Source organism: Doryrhamphus excisus, linkage group LG16 (assembly GCF_037039965.1).
Source record: "Doryrhamphus excisus strain RoL-2023G ecotype Guam linkage group LG16, RoL_Dexc_Guam_v1.1, whole genome shotgun sequence".
Classification (NCBI taxonomy): domain Eukaryota; kingdom Metazoa; phylum Chordata; class Actinopteri; order Syngnathiformes; family Syngnathidae; genus Doryrhamphus; species Doryrhamphus excisus.
The window spans coordinates 18,800,636-18,818,386 of record NC_136372.1 but is presented as its reverse complement, the minus strand read 5'-3'; the positions used below and the strand labels follow the sequence as shown (position 1 = coordinate 18,818,386).

Genomic DNA, 17,751 nt, shown 5'->3' with positions numbered 1-17,751 from the left:
TGGTGAATGAAGCCTTTCCAGCAGACAACCAGCCTATTTTGGGAAGATGAAGGCCATATTTGAGGTGTGGTGTGGGGGTAAACACCTCGATGGGAATGGTAGAGAAGACAAGAGAAAGAGGTGGAATGGCATTTTATAAAAAGTTTTTACTTCCATTGAACAAAAATCATAAAAGACAAATAAAAGCAATCATATTCCGTGTCCCAAAACCCACAATGAAGGTAAAGGTTTGGTGGAGACGGGAAGCAAGCAGAGCTTTTCAAATAAACAGCAAAGTACATCTACGTCCAAGTACAAGATCCACACAGGGGAGGAGACGGCAGCCTGGCTGGGAGATTCATCTGGACTGCTCAACTGGAGGGGGGGGGGGGGGCAGAAAGAACGACAGCTGAGCATGGAGGCTTTTCAGCGGGTGAAGATGAAGGCAACTTGACTGCTGTGCTATGGAACGAGCAGCGCCAACTGTTTTCCCAAAATGACTAATGAAATGATCTGTACATGTGAGCGGGGTAATTACAGGGTAATTACAGGCTAATTACAGGTGATTTACCGCCTGACTCTTCCATGGCATTAGAAAATGAAAGGGACTTACTGTAAGAGGAGATGTCGATTTCATCAGGCAGCTCGGCCACGTTGACCTCAAAGCGGTCCTGCACGTCGTTCAGAGTCTTGGCGTCGGTCTCGTCGGAAACGAAGGTTATAGCCAGGCCTTTGGTGCCGAATCTGCCGGCACGGGCAACCTGGGGAGTCGAACATGCTGGGTGAGGGACCTGCCGAGACGTCTCACATCATAGCGCCTTTCTTAGCCTTCTTACCCTGTGCAAGTACGTGTCGGAATCTTCCGGCATGTCGTAGTTGAAGACAATGTTGACCCGCTCGATGTCCATCCCTCGGCCAAACAGGTTGGTGGCCACCAAAATGCGCCTTTGGAAGTCTTTGAATTGCTGGTAGCGTGACAGCCTTTGGACGCATAAACACAGCTGCCGTGAGGGCGTGACCCGAGCCCTGCCGCTTTCAAGGCAATGACGCCTTGAGCTCACCGGCGCCACTAAAGGCAGCGCGGACATACCCGCGGTGGGGGGGGTTCAACCTAGCAGATACCAAGGGGGTCTTACCTCTCTTCCTGAGCCATGCCCCTGTGGATGGCAATGGCGGGGAAATTCTGCTCCACCAGAAGTTGGGACAAAGCGATGCAGCGCTGAATTGACTTGACAAAGATCACCACCTAGAGGCAAGACCAGGTATCGACAACGTAAGACATTTGGTGCCGCATGTTCAGAAAAAACAAACCACGGGACTTTCCATGTAACTTATTACAACTGCTAACAGCTAGCTGCTTCTTGACACACCCGTACAAACACAACATCCTGCTTAATCAAAAGCCAACTGCCATGTTTGCAGATGATAAATGCATCTTATCAATATTGGGAGATATTACATGTGCACATGGAGCCCAGGAAGAAACATCTACTGCTCCACATCAATAAGGACAAAAACCGGTTTGTGTGCATGAGAGCAAAATGCACACGGACCTCCCCACTATCCACAGATAGATTGCAGTCCTGTGGGACCCACAAGGTTTACCTGGTTAAACTCCAGCACGTCAAGCAGGTCAAAGAGCTTGCGGTTCTTCTCGCTGTCCTTCAGCTTGCAGTAGTACTGCTGCAGGCCGTGCAGAGTCAGTTTGGTCTCGTCGTCCACAAACACCTCCATGGGCTGCACAAGACGGACCACTTAGTTTCACGTGCAAGGCTCCCAAGGCCCCTTGAGCTACTGGTTTTAGACTTACATCCTGCATGAATTTGCGACAGACTGGTCGGATGTCCTTGCTCAGGGTGGCACTGAACATCATCACCTGCTTTTCGTGGGGCGTGATCCTGAAGATGTTCTGCACGTCGCACCTCATGTCTGTGCAAAGAGAGACCAGTGAGCTCGAGGATGAACATGAAATACATCCAGCAGTGCCAGCGTACCCAGATGCTCCAACATTTTGTCACACTCGTCCAAAACAAAATGTTTCACGTTCTTCAGACTGAGCGTCTTGTTCTGGATGAGGGCGAGGATGCGACCCGGCGTTCCGACGACGATGTGGGGGCAGTTCTTCTTCAGGACATCCTCGTCGTTCTTGATGGCCATGCCGCCGAAGAACACCGCCGATTTGACCGCTGGCATGTACTTGGAGAAGCGCTCGTACTCTTTGCTGATCTGGAAGGCCAGCTCTCGTGTGTGGCACATGACCAATACCGCCACCTGCAGGACACCAGGGCGACATGCCCAACAGCAGAGGAGATCACATGTGAGGAACTGGTTGGACTGGACACCAAAGCTGATCGGTCTGCATGAATACGTTCTTGCATGCGTCCGCCAGTGTTTCTCTGCAGCGTTGGACAAGCTGAGCTGTTTTAGCCAGATTTCTCCCACTATTTCTGGACCGCTTGAACACCTCGCAGTAGAATTGGGGTGGAAAGGGGCCAGTCACATGATCTGTCCATCACAAGTTTGAATACTGGGTGCAGACTTTTCATCCGTCTTTTCCCCCATTTTGGTTTCTTGCGAAAGAGCAGGCTTTGTAATCCTGGCTGCATATTCATGTTATTTAACTTAGATTCATTTATTTTATTTAAATTTGTGTCTGTACGGGCGCAGTTGGGAGCATTAAAATGAGGCACTATGAGTGAATGACAAGTCGTAGCGTATTTAGGGGCCACCCTTACGTTGCCATTTCCATTAGCATCTGAGCTCAAACAATAATTTATCTGTCGTTTTAGTAAAAATAATTTGCTGATTGTCGCTCACAGCAAAGTCAAGCGTGTTCAAAACAAGTTCCACTAAAGAAAAGACAATGGACATCATCAAGATTCATGCTGCATCAGATACTAACCTGTCCGTCGACTGGTTCGATCTGCTGAAGGGTGGCCAGCACAAACACGGCAGTCTTGCCCATACCGGACTTCGCTTGGCAAAGAATGTCCATGCCAAGGATGGCCTGTGGAATGCATTCATGCTGGACTGTGTGAGAAGGGGGACATGGATTCAAGCATTAGGACTAGGAAGAGCGACGTTGAAGACAATGTTGACGGCCTTGCTTCAGATGCACTACCTTCAGATGGATGTTCAAAACCACAGTCGATGATGGCACGGAGCAACTCGGGTTTGAGGAGGAAGTCCCTGAAACCAGAGCTGTGGATGGAAACGTAGGACCCCTTCACCTCCTTCTTGCCGGCGGGGGCTGCACTCTCGGGGGCTCCCTGGGGTTCATCATCATCTTCGTAGTCGAGCAGCTCATTATCAACATCATTCTCAGCCATTTTGTCTACCTGCAACAATAAAAGTAAGAACCGAATCGGTCCCGGTTAGCATGTGGCGGCAGCGCTTGCGCTAAAGTGAGCGTACAATGGGCTAAAGTGCAATCAATTGTGTGTGATACTCTTCTATTCAGAACAGCTAATTTACAATTAATGCAATCGGATGTTCTAAATAGTCCGATAATCGCCACATAGCATCGTCAACGAAGTTAATATTTAGCGGTCAAACAAACTAGCGGCAATACCTTAGCAGGCTATTGTGTTGCATAACCCTTGCTAGCGTGGCAAGCTAACTTGCTAATTCCAAAAATACTCCATTCAAAGTCCCACCTTTGTGTATGAACTTACAAACAGCGGACACGGGTGTGTGCGCAAAAGGGGAAATGGGATCCTTAAAGGCCCCCTTTTAAGCGCCTGGTATGAAAAAAGACAACAATGGCTAGCTAATACTCGGCTAGGCTAAAACATGCTAGCGAACTGAATGGAAGCCTGAAACAAACAATGCAGGAAGTCTCCTTGTATTTAAAGTAAGTTTCTCGTTCATAAAACACTCAAATCTCGAACGCAACTAGGAAAGTGTCGTCAAAGACAACAAACGTGTATTCCTTACCCGGACCAGTTTGAGAAGCTTACCTAGTTTGTGATAACTGCGACTCCGACAGTGAATCAAAACCGCATGGGAGGCCTCACTCGGTCTAAATGCATCAACCGGAAGTCCCGCCCTTGTGAGAGCGCTTCTACATCATTGGTGGATTTTGAAGCTCACCAATAAACGAAGTCAGAGATTGGCTAATAGGAGCACAGCAGTACGTCTCAATCGAAAAAAAAAGCGGGTAAGTCCGGCGGTGATTGTAGTTCCATTTGAGGAAGCTGTAGTTTAGAAAACTAGCTAATTTTACATGAATGTGTATATTTACGTATACATGGATGTTTATGAATTATACATATGTAGGAATTTGATCTACGTTTGTTCCTTAATGCCATAATCACGAGAAGAAATAGCGGGTTGAAATCATCATCCATAAACTTTGCATTTAATTTTTCATCCTCATACATGAAATTATTGGTGATGCCATTGGCTAAAGCATACTTTGAGCAGACACAATATTCATTACAGAATTACATTCACCATGATGTACCGCGCCTCTATAGAATGGGAAGCAGACCACGGCACCCATAAAAAGGTTCAGAAGAGTGGGGCAAGTCTCAGGGAGTTCTGCTCCTCCAGCCAATGGACAGGATAGTGGCGGAGAGAGCTGGACAGAGCTGGACAGAGCTGGACAGAGCTGGACAGAGCTGGACAGAGCTGGACAGAGCTGGACAGAGCAGGCCAAACGTACACTAGTGTGGAACAGCGGTTGCCCCCTTCTGGATTTCTTTTTTTTTTTTGCATATTTGTGACATCATCAAACAATACTAATAGCACTTTGTCTTGGAAACATTTCCAACTGGTTCTCCAAGTGTTTTATTTATCAAAGCCGACACGTCCCCCCCCCACATCACTCATGGCCCTCATGCAACAGTTCAGGAAAGGACCCCATGCTTCCTGGCAGTCTGCACGAAGGCGTCGACGCAGTGGTCGATGTCTGCCTCGGTGTGTGCGGCTGAAATCTGAACCCGGATTCTGGCTTTGCCTTTTGGTACGACCGGGTAGGAAAATCCAATCACGTACACTCCTGTGGAGGAGAGCGTCACGTTACGAGATCTTCAGGTCCAACATGAAGTACTGACTTTGGACGCGTCCCACCTAGCTTCAGCATATCGTCCGCCATGAGGGACGCCAGCCGTGCGTCGCCGAGCATCACCGGACAGATCGGGTGGGCGGAGCCTGAGATGGTGAAACCAGCCTCTGTCATCTTGTTCCGGAACCTGCGGAAAAGAGACAAGTCTCGGATCCAGATGGCCTTTTGTATGATGCCATGATGTCATGAGTCATGACAAAGAATACACGTACCTCTAGACATGAAATAACACCCCTATAGTTGCCTTTACATTGGTATTACCCAATACGGTGGACATAAGAGATTTACCAGTCCAATGTACTTTAAAAATGAATAATATAATATTATATAACAAGAATAGCAAGCAACTAAGAAGTAGCAGGTACTTGCGTCTTGGCCACAATCGTCCGTGGTTAAGAACAGTGCTGACTTAAGATATCAAACGGTGGCCAGGCAGATACCGGAACCGAGAGCAGCATGAAATGATGGACCATGAAAGGCGCGTATTACCGCATGGTTTTGGCTGACATGCTCTGCGCAATCTCGTCAGAGGCGAGCAGCAGCTCCACGGCCCGGGTAGCGCAGCCCACCACAGGGGGCGGAAGGGAGTTGGAGAAGAGGTACGGCCGAGAGCGCTGCCTCAGCAGGTCTATGAGGGGTTTGGGACCCACCGTGTAGCCACCTGGAAGTACACAGATACAGTTTGTGACTTTGGCTGTTTTTGCACTGCAGGCGCAACTTCATATGACGACGTATATGAATATAAATATAAATATAAAAGCGGTAACACACCAGCTGCACCTCCCAGGGCTTTTCCCAAAGTGGAGTTCACAATGTGAACTCGATCCATCACCCCCAGAAGCTCATCGGTTCCTCTGCAACAAGACACAACATTGGTCCTTCATTTCTATCAATATTTCATCACTTAACTAGTAAAAGGAACAACAAATATTGGCTTTTATTAACAGTTTTAGTCACAGACACTTAGTAACACTTCAACATCGTCTACTCGCCGGCCCCGGGGACCAAGGAAACCAGTGGCATGGCATTCATCGATGAACACCATGGCGCCATACTGCTCTGCCAGGTCACATATTCCCGTTAGCGGAGCCACATCCCCGTCCATGGAGAAGACTCCATCCGTGACCACCAGCCGCATCCGGGAGGACTGGGGAGGACAAATCCTCATCGTGAAACTGTACGCTAGGACACGCACCATGCGGACATTACTTATTACATTTATGCAAGCCGTCCAAAAATATGAACACATCATTTGACAGAGAATAGCCATGGTTTGACATACATGCAGCAAAGCTAAATACATAGAAATGACATATTATATTACTGCAAACTTCAGCAGCAGGTATAATTATTACACATACTATGCGTCTCCCTGAAACCATTCCCTCTGCAACATGTGCCAACTAGGAACCTTTACATTACACTCCTATTGTGATATGCGCCACTTTTGAACACTGAGAGGTCTTTCTTCATTTCAATAGTCTTTCTCACCTTCTTTACCAAAGTTCTTTCTTGGCCCCATGGCGGGTTATTTTGCAGCCGTACTCAGCCTATTGGTCTCACACTCAGAAATACGCTCACTCTGTCTCTGTGGACAGTGGATCCGGGTTTTTCCACTGAGGCGAATCACGAGCGCCGTCGTGTCATTGAACTCCACACCAATGCAGCCTCTCTAATCCCGAATAAACCCGCAGACGGAAAGACGTCCCACACACCTGAGACTCCTTCAGCTTGCTCTCCAAGTCAGCCAGGTCCATGTGTCTGTAGCGCAGCCTCTTGGCCCGACACAGGCGGATGCCGTCAATAATGGAGGCGTGGTTGAGCTCGTCTGACAGCACCGCATCCTCCGGTCCCAGGAGCACCTTGTCGAGGAGTCACGCTGCCGTTAATAGTGGACACAACAAGGAGGCCGCCCACGCGTCCCGACACACCTCAAAGAGTCCAGCATTGGCATCAAAGCAGCTGGCGTAGAGGATGCAGTCCTCTCGCTCGTGGAACTCAGACAATTTCCGCTCCAGATTTTTGTGCAAATCCTGCAAATCACCCAGACTCCATGACGCGGTCCATGTCCTGTGTTTCGTGGTGCAGGCACATCTACCGCTGGGGCAGGTGAGCGCTGGCGTGTCATGTGACCTGTGTGAGTACCTGAGTACCGCAGATGAATCGGACCGAGCTCAATCCAGCGCCATAGACTTTCAGGGCATCGATCCCCGCCTGCACCACCTCCGGATGACTGGACAAGCCAAGGTAGTTGTTGGCACAGAAGTTCAGCATGCCTGGTAGATGGGAGATGTTACACCGCGGGCCACGGGAGGACAAACATTTATAATAGAATATTTTGGAACCAACACATGTAGAAGTGCAGACATGCACAAGTATAAAAGAAGTCTTAAAATGTATTTCATCTTTGTGATTATAGGTGAAAAACTGGTTTATTGGAGTGAACGTCAGTCATTTTTGTAGTTTGTCTGTTTCTAAAAATGTCATTATCCACCACCCCAACTCATCAACAACCAACACAGCTCGTGGTGCGTTTAAGGCTTCAGGACGTCACAGTACTCACTGCCACGGCTTCCGTCCACGTTGATGTGCGGTCCCTGTTTGGAAGTAATGACCCTCTCCGACTTCCACGTCCCCGCCGCACGAATGGCCTCCAGTTCCCCGTTTAACACGGCCCTGGCTTCAGCAACAGCAGCGTAGCTCCGGCCTACGACCGAGGCCGAAGGCCGAAAGCCCCCCCGGAGAGGGTTGACCAGAGACCAGCCAGCTTTTCCCAGAGACATGACCATGAACAAGTGTGCTTCCGTTAGCAACACCGGAAGGTGGCGTATTCAAGTAGAGAGGGAGGCGTGACATTATGGACCAATCAGATGGCAGAAAGCGTAGCAGGTGATCTGTTTGTCCAATCAGATGGCTGGAGGTGTGAGCGGAAAGAAGTCTTGGCTAGCTAGTCACAGGTTGCGAAATACAAATACAAACTTATTAAACTTGAAGTGAAACTGCTCTTTTTGGTCATCCGGACAGTTCCAATGTATTTTTGTGGTATAGGCGTGGTCAGTACAATTTCCCTTCAAATTGTTGACTTATTTGAGAACAATGTGACACAACATGTATGACTCAATAAGACTGTATTATAGTGTACAAACATCAGCAAAACAGTCATTATTTTTCTCTTTTAAGCAAAATTAAGCCAGTAGTGAACAATATCTGAAGAAATGCAAAAACTATTGGCTCTCATTTAAATCTAAGTAAAACCGAGTAACAAAATATGACCAATATTATACATTACAGGTATACAGTAGCTAGTGTAGTACTGTGTTTCTGGAAAATAATAGAAGGACTGCATTCTTGGTCATTTGGTTTATTATACAACAGCAGTCTGCAATGAAACTTAAAACTTCTTAACAGAGGAATGTTATGGAGGTAAAAAAAAAACAAAACAAGAAACTACATGCCATTTCCCTTCAGAACCTACATTAATATTAAAACTCGTTGTACATAAGTTAAATGTGTTTGCTACGTTGACAGAGGCATGATCCATCCTGAGATGTCCAGAACTCATAGCAATATAGCAATATAGTTATTCATGTTGCAAAAGTCCTTCAATAGCAGGAATGTAACCATAGAAATTGTGCAAATGTTTGCATTACCACCACATAATAAAAGGTCAAGTAGAGTCCGTCACACACATGGTCAGATCAAGACCCCAGCAAAGCGATAAGACGGGTACTAAACGGGGGCTGCAATCCCTCATGGCCGCCGCACCGGTGGCATTCATGACAGCAAAGCACGGCTCATCTCCCCTGACTCACAGGGCCTTTGCGAGTCCTGTCCGGCTGGCAGGCGGGGGGGGGGCTCAGGACTCGGAGTGGTCGGCATCCTGGGAAGACCGGCTCACTGAAGGTAGCCGCTCAGCCGCTTTGGCTCTTTGTGCCAAGAACCTGTCAAACTCTTCGGGGGAGACGAGCACAATCAGAAAAGGAAGACTGCTTTGCTGGGCTCTGAGTACCAAGTAGAAATCTAACACGAAATCAAACACGCCTGGCGTCCACACGTCCTCACTGTCACTACCTGACCGCAAGATGCCTTCAGGGACACTCCAACATCACACCGTTTTTATTATGCGTGCATGTGTGGTGGAAGTAAACAGAAAGACAAAGAAAAGCAAGAAGTGTATGGAACAGGAAGTCAACGACACGGATGCTCACCTTCACTCGTGACACCATCAGACTCCTCAAAGTCTTCGTACTGGGGGGCAAAGAATAAGGACAGGTTATTGACCAGGTCATTTATTGAACATAAATGGATTTCAGCAAACGGAAATATGCAATCCCAATGGTAGAAAACAACGACTGTACACACAAAATGAAAAATAAGGTGTCACCTCATCTTCCAGTGAAAGCCATTTCTCTATGTCGTCCATGACATTGGACTGCTTGACAGGAATCTAAAAGGGGGGGGGGGGGGGAACACACACAGGTGAATGTCGTGAATTGTGAGCACGGAGGAAGCTAGAGATGTCCAGATCCATATTTGCAGCTTCTCCTGTGACCCCTGATCTTGTGCCACAAACATGAATTTGTGGAATTGAACACGGTTATGGAAATAGCCAAACCATAACGTTTGGCTCTGTGAGTCGGGTGACTGATCCAATAAAAGATAACATTGGACAAAAATTATTTTAGGGTAGGATTAATCATTTGACATGGTAACAAATTTAGAATATACGCTATATAATATATAATAATTTATTGGCGGTCCCTAGTAGAAACAGGCAGCACTTTGGGCAGCACTTCCTGTTGGAGCTCCCGCCCCATGACACACCAGTCCGGGCCAAGTGAGGGGGAACTACGGCTGTAGCCACACAGCCCAATATCCATTACTGTAGGAGAGTCTCCCAGGGTTACCACTTCCACCACGAGATGGGGGCACTACATGGATCGCTAGCCGATCTTGAAGATCGGATCGGGACATCCCTAGTGGAAACAGCAAAAACCCCAAAATAACCACACACACACACGGAGAGGAAGCATCATGTAGACAAGTCAAACCCAACAAACCTCTCCATGCTCATTGGTTGCCAACGTAAACCATTAAGACTTTGAGGACACTTTGAATGGCATGCAAACTCATTTGAACAAAACGGGGCTGAAAAAGTAAAGGACACACTAAAGCAAACAGGAACGGCAACCTCAGGACAAAAACAGCCAAACAAAAAGGGGGGACCCGGGCAGGCTGGCCACAAACCCACCATTCCCCTTTTAACCATCCAGTCTAGCTTTGGCGAGGAGCTGCGGGACGAGGATGGGCTGTATTCCTTCGTGCACAGATAGAGAGTTAGCAACAACACAGCGCAATTCTCACTTCCCGCATCCAGTATTAGGAAGTACTGAGCAAGGCCACACCCAAAACCTTCACCACCATTCGCTGCTTCTGCTTTCCTTTCAGCATCCACTTCACAGAGATTCAATCCCACCGCAGCTTTGCTTACCGTTTTAGAGCTTAGCATGGTCTTGTCCTCAGCTTGGGCCGGGCCACCCAGTCCGACGTCCGCATTATCCCTGAAACCAAAAATATTGGAGCTCTGCTTAACAAGTCCGCTCCAAATTCTGGGAAGAGTTCTGAGAGCTTGTACCTTCCTCTTTCAGTGGAGACATTTCTTTTCTGGAATAATGCGTCAACGTCATCTACGCCATCTACGCCATCTACATCTGTTGGAAAAAAGAGCAAAGTCTTGTTGGATGTGAAGGACGTGAAGAACGTGAAGAACGTACGTACCAAGGCCTGCCATCTGGCTGGACAAGCTGTCCTCTTGTGATTGGCTGAGCGAGCCTCCATTGGTGACTGCCGCAGCCTCTGATTGGCTGACATCGAGGTCCGTTAGGTTGACATAGGTATGGCTCTGCAAATGCAAAACAGGATGAGACGTGAAGTTTCCACCTTGAAAGATGACTCGAGCTTTACCGTCTGCGTCTCATCAGGACCGTTGGTGAGCTGCCTTTCAAACCTGAAGACAGAGAAGACAACCACCAATAAATGGCAGGCCACAAACCATGTGACCCGACACCCCCCACTGTTAAATGACCGTTTTTTCGTTACTGTTCACCGTACTCGAACAGCCTGGTTTCATGGTCACAGCAGCTTCAAGCATCTCAGACAGGATGGTGGTACCTTGCTGTTCACCATTCCTTCCTTCCAAAAGGTCAGGCTGCGCCGCAGCAAACAGCGTTGAGGCTCGGAGGCCAAGTGTGTGTGTCGCCCACCTGCGGTAGCGAGAGAAGGCCGTGTTCATCTGGTCGTTGGTCGCCAGCAACTCTTCGATCAGCTTCTCTTCGCTAAGCTTGGGGACCATCTTCACAATCCTGTCCTGCATGTCCTTACACACGGTGTACAACTGCTAATGACACAAGCAGACGGAGAATGTGTGGGCGGGGAGGGGTGGCGGTGGAGCAGATGCAGCAGATGCATGGAGATGCAGCAGATGCGTGGAGATGCGTGGAGGGCCAGGTCAGTGAAGGCCAAGCTGCTTTTCAGACGCCACGAATGGCGAGAACGTGTGAGAGGAGGTTTCTGTACCTCTAGCAGCTCCATGTCGGCTTGTTTGATGGTGACGGGATCCAGCTGACTCATCATATCGGACATCATTGTCAGGTTGCTCCGCACCACTCCCAGCTCTGTCTTTAGCGCCTTCACCTGAAGTGGGAATACCACTCACTCAACAAACGCTAGCTTGGGAAGGCAGACGATTCCATTCCAGGTGGGAGAATGACCGGTTCTTTTTATAGTCAAGGAATATGGTTACATGCAGGTGCAGGTGCAGGTGCTCCTAATGTTATGGCCACCGTGTCCACATAACTATGGCTGAGATTAATCTAATTAATTCACCACGATTAATCACCATCCACAACTGTGTGTCAAAGTTGGCTGTATTTTATTAACAGATAGACAATTGATAGACCGGATTAACCACAGATTTTAAATAATTAATCCTGATTAATCACCATTTGCAACTATGTGTCAGGTGGTGGAGACCCCTGCGTTATGGCCTATGAATATGCCTTTCCCGATTATTAAACACGTTCAAAGGGGGCTTCCACAACCTGCTTGCCAAACAGCGCCCTCTGCTGGATTTGCAGCAGCAAGACTTTTATCCCCTTCAGATCGCTCTTTCAAAGCCACCTTTTAATTATTTACAATTTAAAGCAAAGAAAAGAAACCCGCCGACATGCGGGGGTGCGAATGGCGAACGGCGGCCAGGCGGGGATCTACTGTGGAGTGAATGGAAAGTGGGAAGCACGGCAAAGTCCATCACCTGATTGGGAGTGAAGGCATCACTTCCATCTAGCGTCTGCTTTAGCTCAAGGGTCTGGGGCGGGTTTAGGGGAGGTTTGGAAGACAGCAGCGTGACAACAGGCCCATTCCGAGGCAAAGTCTGCTAAGCCAGGCACAGAAAGGACAGAAGGGACAGAAAGGACAGAAAGGACAGAAAGGACCCGGAAGAAAAGGTTGACCACAGATGAACGCTAGTGTTCAAGAGTCAGGCGGAAGGAGCGTTTGTACCCTTTTGGGGGCTTGGACCGGGGCGTAGCCGTCCAGTTCTGTCATGGGGAACTCCAGTCCTTTCCTGCGCAGGTCTTCGTAAACGGACACGACACCCGTCAGGTCGGGCGAGCTTCGGAAAGCGTCAGCCCACGCCTGGAAAAGAAGACAATGGCAAAGTATCCCAAAGGACGGAACGGGACATCCTGGGCGCGTCGGGGTGGCCCCGCCCTACCTGGATAATGCTGAGCACTCGGTCATGCACGATCAGAGGAGGGTTGTTCCTGGGGATGATGGAACGAACCAGAACCCCCTCTATGAAATCCCTTGTGGTCACAAGGATGTGAAACCTGTATCCACAGTTCTTCACGCAGGTTTCTAGCACCTGGAAGCCAGAACGCCGTCTCAGGTCATATGACGCGCGGCCAACAGTAGGAGGGTGGGCTTGCATGCGGAAACACTCACCGTGAGCGCCAGCATGACCTCCTTAAAGTTTTTGTTCCCCACAATCCTCTTCTTTATGGCTCTGACTGCATCTTTAGGCCTGCAACGAGAGCAGTCGTCTTACAGGAAAGGCAACAAGGTGTTTGCTGCAGGGAAGACAACGCGCATGCGCACACCCTTCTTCCGAGTTGTTGATGGTGTCACAGATCTCCATGTTCAAAGACCAGTCTTCCGACGGCAGGCTGGAGCCGGTTGCACTCTCTGTGACAGAGACGGGCAGACGTGATTAATGGCGTTAACTCACCATGTTACATATTCTCCAGGACACGATGTAAGCACAATTATATTTCCATCGCTCAATGGACAGACATGACAAATCGTTCAAGTGAAGCTCCATCGATGTAGGTCAGCAGGAAGTCCGCCACAATTCAGCCAATCAATTCACGACAGGGCGGCCTTTTGTTCCCGCCTCTTGCAAATCACTGGCTACTAAGCACGTCAATCAAGCATTAGCTAGTGCATCTCTGCCAGTCTCAATAATGGCTTAATTATTACTGAATTAAAGTGATGGAAGACTCCACAGGTCGGATGGTGAATCTATGTCAAGCACCACTTACAAAAGAAACGAGTTAGCCCAGTAACGACCCAGAATTTGGTGTTTACATTGAAAGCATGCTGGGCGGATATAAAATCAAGCTCACCGATGCGCTGTCCCACCGGCGTCCCGAACGGGTTCCCGAGTAAAAACTCCATGGTGGAAGCAGGAAGGCACAGCAGAGCACCGACGAATCGGGTCCGAGCCGTACGCGCCGGGCGGCCGAACTGGCTGCTGCGGACGGCCGCTGCTGGCTGCACAAAGTGGGCCACTGGTCGAGCTGCGTCACGCCTTAAAGGAACATCATCATCTAGTCTTCGGGGACCTGATGCTGAACTGCGCCCCGCACTGCTTGATTTCAGTACTGCAGCCCTATTGACCACTGTATTACTATTACAGATGTTACTATGCTGTATAGGTAGAACAATATAAATAAGTATAACAGGGTCAGGTCATTTGTAGTAGTGTATACTCTCCAATACCAGTAGTGCTAACAACATAGCTCCTGCTCCTGCAAAGAATGGATAGTGGTTTGTTCATGAAATGCACACAAAACGATGAACAACTCTGTACTGTCCCCCCCCCCCCCCAAAAAGCACTGTGCACCTTCCATTGATGAAGCGTTCAAGGGCACTATGTCAATGGAGAAGAAGAGGTTAAAGACAGCTTCTGTTGTCAGCAAACAGGTCTATCTGGTCTTGTAAGCCGCACCGCCCTCAGGAAACACTCCTCCGACCCGACTCATTCCACAAATGGCTTTAGGCTGTTGTCTTTTTACTATATCAACGTTCATAAGCGTAGAGGGGGCACATTTGTTATATCAAACATAAAAGTGCAGCCTCATTTGCATATAGTACATATGACTTGTCTCCTTCACGACCAAGCATGGATTTTTGTGCTTTGCCAATATTTTTCATTTTTATTGGTTTAGTCACAACTATATTTCATCAGTGGTTGAAATGCACGTTGGCCACGTCACCAACTCCTTGAAAAATGGATGACTTTTAACAATGAGGTGTCACAAAAATGCTGAAGCAGTTTATCATAATGCGTGCATGAAAGGGTTAAATTGGATGGCATTTTTGAAAGCAAGATGATTTCTTTATTGGTGGGAAAGCAAACCCAAGGCATCAACCAACAGGAGTCCATCAAACCAAATGGCGCACACTTCCCAACAGGAAGTTACCCAGCATGACTAACGGGTGAAGTTTTGCATGTATATTTGTGTTTCTATCCCATTTCCAAGAACTGTTGGTTTTACGTTGAGCAGGTGTGTAAAGAGCACCCCCTTAGGCAAATGGGTGTATGGGAGAGTAATTCCTGCAGATAGCGGGGATGTCCTGTATCATATCATATTTCACGGCCACCTAGCCTGTAGTTCCACAGACCAGGGCGGGGTCATCCACCTTTGTTCAACCTACCTTGTTCACACGTCCTGTGTTTACTTTTCAGTGACAGGATTCCAAACTGAGCTACCGAACTCGCCCTCCTCGGCCCCCACGACAAGCCCCCGCCAGGGTGTCTGCTTGAGGATGAAAGGCTACCTGTGTAAAGGTGGAAGTTCTGCTGTCGGGGGGGGGGCTTAGTGATGAGTCATCCCAACAGCTGATGCATCCCCGCCATTACATAACGCTCAAACCAAGATGAAGATGGCAAGACTGAAATAGACGAGTAGTATGATTAGGGTGCAAACATGGTCATGTGACTTTTGGTGACGACAGCGTAATAAAGAGTTTTATCTGCACCAGCAAGCCAAGCTGGGACTAAAGGATGTTCCTTTGCCGTGGTCCCACTGCGGAGGTCCCACTGTGGAGTGCATCAGTTTGGTCCCCGTCCACAGTTGTTGTTTGGGCCTTTATCAAAGTCCCTCTCTCGCTCGGATTCAGAGTCGCTGGCCTCGCTTGCATCCGCCGCCAAGAGGCGAGAATAGTTGATCCTCTGCTGGCGGGGGGCGTTCCACTGGAGCAGAGGCAAGCACACGCACCACACCATCAGAACCACGGCCGCCCCCCTGAAGAGCCACGCCAGCCCACACGAGCGGACCGCAAAGCCTCCAGCGAAGCCCCCCAGCGCCTTCCCCAGGTGAAGAAAGAGTCCACGGTAGACCCTCTTCACGCTCCTCTCCACTCCTGGCGTGGCTACGTTGTCCGCCTGCGCCCTCACGGCCCACCAGAAGGCCCCGCAGCTCAAAGCGCTGAACGGCTGAGCCGGCAGCGCCGCCCACGGCCCCCAGAGGAAGGAGTAGTAGAAGCATTGTAATCCCAGCGTGCTCGCCGCCAGCAGAAGCAGCCGGTCTGAGATGAGCGGTCGGGACAGCCATGCGGCCAGCAGAGGGAAGGCGGCCTCCGAGAGGCGCGCGACGCCGAGGCACACGCCCATGTGCAGCTCCGTGCTTTTGTGATCGTGCATGTGCCACAACAGGAAGTTGTCCACGGTGGAGAGCGCCATCCCCACCAGCAGGGTGGTGGCGGCACAAAGCAGAGCCCGCTGGGAGCGGCGCACCAGTTGCCAAGCCTTCAACATCCGGCTGGCCTTGCTTGGCTTGCACGTGGAGATGGGGAGGGCGGCCGCCATCGGCAAGGCCAGCGCGGACAAGCCGGCGTAGCAGAAGAAATGCACCGCGCTCCTGGACGCTTGGCCGAAGACGAAACACTGCAACTGGCTGACCAGGAGCCCCGCCCCTCCGACGCCGCACGCGGCCCCGACCAAAGGCCACACTCTGGAGCCACCGTAGCGGTCGGAAGCGTCGGCGGAGTCGAGGTAGTCGTACAGGCCGTCATCGGCCATCCACGCCAGCGGGGCCGCCACCAGCTCCCACGCTGACACGCTGATGAGTACGAGGAAGAAGAGTTGGTGTTGGGTGTCCATCACCTTCAGGCTGCCCAGGAACTCCTCCAGTTTGGGTTCAGATCTCCCACCCCTCCCCAAGGTGAGGCTCGTGGTCTGAGGCGCATCGGAGCGGCCGGTCTTGGATTGTGCCGTGCCGTTTCCAGGGCGTTGTGAGGTTGTAGTCGTTGCAGGAATGGTGGCCACAGACTGGCGGGCGCTGGAATTGATTGGCGGTTGGGATTCCATGGACGATGGAGTTCCTGGACTGGACGCATTGCAGGAGCTGATGTACGCGTGCAGGTCTACAGGCGGGAGAAGAAGCAGAACCAGAGCGACCGCCGCTGAACACGCCACGGAGCCGTTGACCAGCGCTCGCCTCTTGTTGTACAAGGAGGCCATCAGGCTGCCCAGGGGGCGCCACACAAGCGTGATGAGGTGCTTGGTGCCCAGGACCACGCCCGTCATCTCAGGACTCAGACCCAGCTGACGGAAATACAGCGTCAGGAAGGGGAGCAGGCAGGATTTGGCGCAGGAGTACAGGAAGTGGAAGGTGCCCGCCATAGCGAGGGCACGGTGGACGTCTATTTGCCTGCTCGGCATCATGGCTGACTTCCTGGGTGTCTCCAGATGGGCTTCACGTGGACACCTAGGGGAACCACGCAGACAAACGTGAGGAAGACAGGAAGATGAATACAAAGGCTAAAAAGGACAGCCACGGGCCACACTTTGGACACCCCCCAAAAGCTAAGACGTGTTAACAAAATCTACTTGGATAAAAAGGTCATACATAATAGTATAAAAAAGTAGAGCAAGTCAGAAAGGGACTTTGTTGTTGAACGCAAAGAGAAAGTATTGAGTACCTGCCATGCTGGATGTACCATTTGGCTAGGAAGGGGTGGCCACGTCATTGACTTCCCTGTACCATGGCAAACTAAATACTACATTCAATATTTACCTTCGGATCTCCGTCAGCCAGACTCCTTATATCGCATATAATATCTATTTTCCACCAGGAAGCTCAGCATGTTAGCATGACTAACTATTCATCAGCGCCCGTCACCTGTTACACTTTGGTTAAAAAAACAACTTGCTCGTTTCCTCCTTGCCAACATTGGAGGACAGCAGCGCCCCCTGGGGACCTGGGTGCGTCAGTACACTGCACAAGGCGGGAAACTAAAACAACTTTGTTTGGAAAGTAACAAGGATTAAAACAATACTTTTTTTAAAACGTATTATATGCTGTTACTGACAATAAACGAAATCAAACTCATGAATATGTTTCAGTACAGATAAAAGG

At 49.6% G+C, this 17,751-nt stretch overlaps 4 protein-coding genes across 11 annotated transcripts; all 4 read right to left on the bottom strand.

Annotated features, from left to right (window-relative positions):
- Positions 1 to 126: 126 nt before the first annotated feature.
- On the bottom strand, positions 127 to 4,089 carry LOC131103628 (ATP-dependent RNA helicase DDX39A). Of its 2 annotated transcripts, none has more exons than XM_058050063.2 (10): positions 3,939 to 4,089; positions 3,101 to 3,317; positions 2,882 to 3,009; positions 1,974 to 2,250; positions 1,790 to 1,908; positions 1,585 to 1,716; positions 1,116 to 1,225; positions 816 to 960; positions 593 to 740; positions 127 to 354 (listed from the first exon to the last, which is right to left on the bottom strand). In XM_058050063.2, the coding sequence occupies exons 2-10, from the start codon at positions 3,306 to 3,308 to the stop codon at positions 338 to 340; spliced, it is 1,284 nt and encodes a 427-aa protein (XP_057906046.1). In that variant the 5' UTR covers positions 3,309 to 3,317; positions 3,939 to 4,089; the 3' UTR covers positions 127 to 337. The 2 variants fall into 2 exon arrangements, with proteins under 2 accessions (XP_057906046.1, XP_057906047.1); XM_058050064.2 differs by lacking the exon at positions 3,939 to 4,089 and adding an exon at positions 3,636 to 3,656.
- Positions 4,090 to 4,325: 236 nt separating this feature from the next.
- gcat (glycine C-acetyltransferase) lies at positions 4,326 to 7,879 on the bottom strand. Its single transcript, XM_058050061.2, has 9 exons — positions 7,611 to 7,879; positions 7,193 to 7,323; positions 6,979 to 7,080; positions 6,763 to 6,909; positions 6,040 to 6,194; positions 5,819 to 5,901; positions 5,537 to 5,708; positions 5,053 to 5,174; positions 4,326 to 4,981 (listed from the first exon to the last, which is right to left on the bottom strand). The coding sequence occupies exons 1-9, from the start codon at positions 7,834 to 7,836 to the stop codon at positions 4,830 to 4,832; spliced, it is 1,290 nt and encodes a 429-aa protein (XP_057906044.2). The 5' UTR covers positions 7,837 to 7,879; the 3' UTR covers positions 4,326 to 4,829.
- Positions 7,880 to 8,392: 513 nt separating this feature from the next.
- On the bottom strand, positions 8,393 to 13,899 carry tom1 (target of myb1 membrane trafficking protein). 6 transcript variants are annotated; one of them, XM_058050052.2, is made up of 16 exons: positions 13,732 to 13,899; positions 13,207 to 13,291; positions 13,052 to 13,130; positions 12,822 to 12,971; positions 12,608 to 12,742; positions 12,360 to 12,479; positions 11,624 to 11,740; positions 11,311 to 11,444; positions 11,012 to 11,054; positions 10,826 to 10,949; positions 10,683 to 10,758; positions 10,539 to 10,608; positions 10,299 to 10,364; positions 9,432 to 9,494; positions 9,256 to 9,295; positions 8,393 to 8,998 (listed from the first exon to the last, which is right to left on the bottom strand). In XM_058050052.2, the coding sequence occupies exons 1-16, from the start codon at positions 13,781 to 13,783 to the stop codon at positions 8,904 to 8,906; spliced, it is 1,449 nt and encodes a 482-aa protein (XP_057906035.2). In that variant the 5' UTR covers positions 13,784 to 13,899; the 3' UTR covers positions 8,393 to 8,903. The 6 variants fall into 6 exon arrangements, with proteins under 6 accessions (XP_057906035.2, XP_057906031.2, XP_057906033.2 ...); XM_058050048.2 differs by having other exon boundaries at positions 11,311 to 11,441; positions 13,732 to 13,894; XM_058050050.2 differs by lacking the exon at positions 13,732 to 13,899 and adding an exon at positions 13,400 to 13,453.
- Positions 13,900 to 14,561: 662 nt separating this feature from the next.
- Positions 14,562 to 17,563, bottom strand: mfsd6l (major facilitator superfamily domain containing 6-like). Of its 2 annotated transcripts, none has more exons than XM_058050044.2 (2): positions 17,315 to 17,563; positions 14,562 to 17,100 (listed from the first exon to the last, which is right to left on the bottom strand). In XM_058050044.2, the coding sequence occupies exon 2, from the start codon at positions 17,055 to 17,057 to the stop codon at positions 15,444 to 15,446; it is 1,614 nt and encodes a 537-aa protein (XP_057906027.2). In that variant the 5' UTR covers positions 17,058 to 17,100; positions 17,315 to 17,563; the 3' UTR covers positions 14,562 to 15,443. The 2 variants fall into 2 exon arrangements, with proteins under 2 accessions (XP_057906027.2, XP_078653279.1); XM_078797153.1 differs by having other exon boundaries at positions 17,410 to 17,563.
- Between the last annotated feature and the right edge of the window lie 188 nt (positions 17,564 to 17,751).

Bases quoted from the DNA above. Each gene is read 5' to 3' on its own strand.
- tom1 (XM_058050052.2), bottom strand. From the start codon at position 13,783: ATGGAGTTTTTACTCGGGAACCCGTTCGGGACGCCGGTGGGACAGCGC. The intron at 10,609-10,682 runs GTACAAGCTCTC...TTTTGGTTTCAG, and splicing joins GTCTCCACTGAAAGAGGAAG to GGATAATGCGGACGTCGGAC. The intron at 9,296-9,431 runs GTGACACCTTAT...TTTGCCCCCCAG, and splicing joins GGCTTTCACTGGAAGATGAG to TACGAAGACTTTGAGGAGTC.
- mfsd6l (XM_058050044.2), bottom strand. From the start codon at position 17,057: ATGATGCCGAGCAGGCAAATAGACGTCCACCGTGCCCTCGCTATGGCG.
- gcat (XM_058050061.2), bottom strand. From the start codon at position 7,836: ATGGTCATGTCTCTGGGAAAAGCTGGCTGGTCTCTGGTCAACCCTCTC. The intron at 7,081-7,192 runs GTACTCACACAG...GGTGATTTGCAG, and splicing joins GATTCATCTGCGGTACTCAG to GATTTGCACAAAAATCTGGA. The intron at 6,195-6,762 runs GTGTGTGGGACG...TGTCCTCCCCAG, and splicing joins GCAAGCTGAAGGAGTCTCAG to TCCTCCCGGATGCGGCTGGT.
- LOC131103628 (XM_058050063.2), bottom strand. From the start codon at position 3,308: ATGGCTGAGAATGATGTTGATAATGAGCTGCTCGACTACGAAGATGAT. The intron at 1,226-1,584 runs GTAAACCTTGTG...TCTTGCCTCTAG, and splicing joins ACGTGCTGGAGTTTAACCAG to GTGGTGATCTTTGTCAAGTC. The intron at 961-1,115 runs GTAAGACCCCCT...ATGCGTCCAAAG, and splicing joins GGCATGGCTCAGGAAGAGAG to GCTGTCACGCTACCAGCAAT.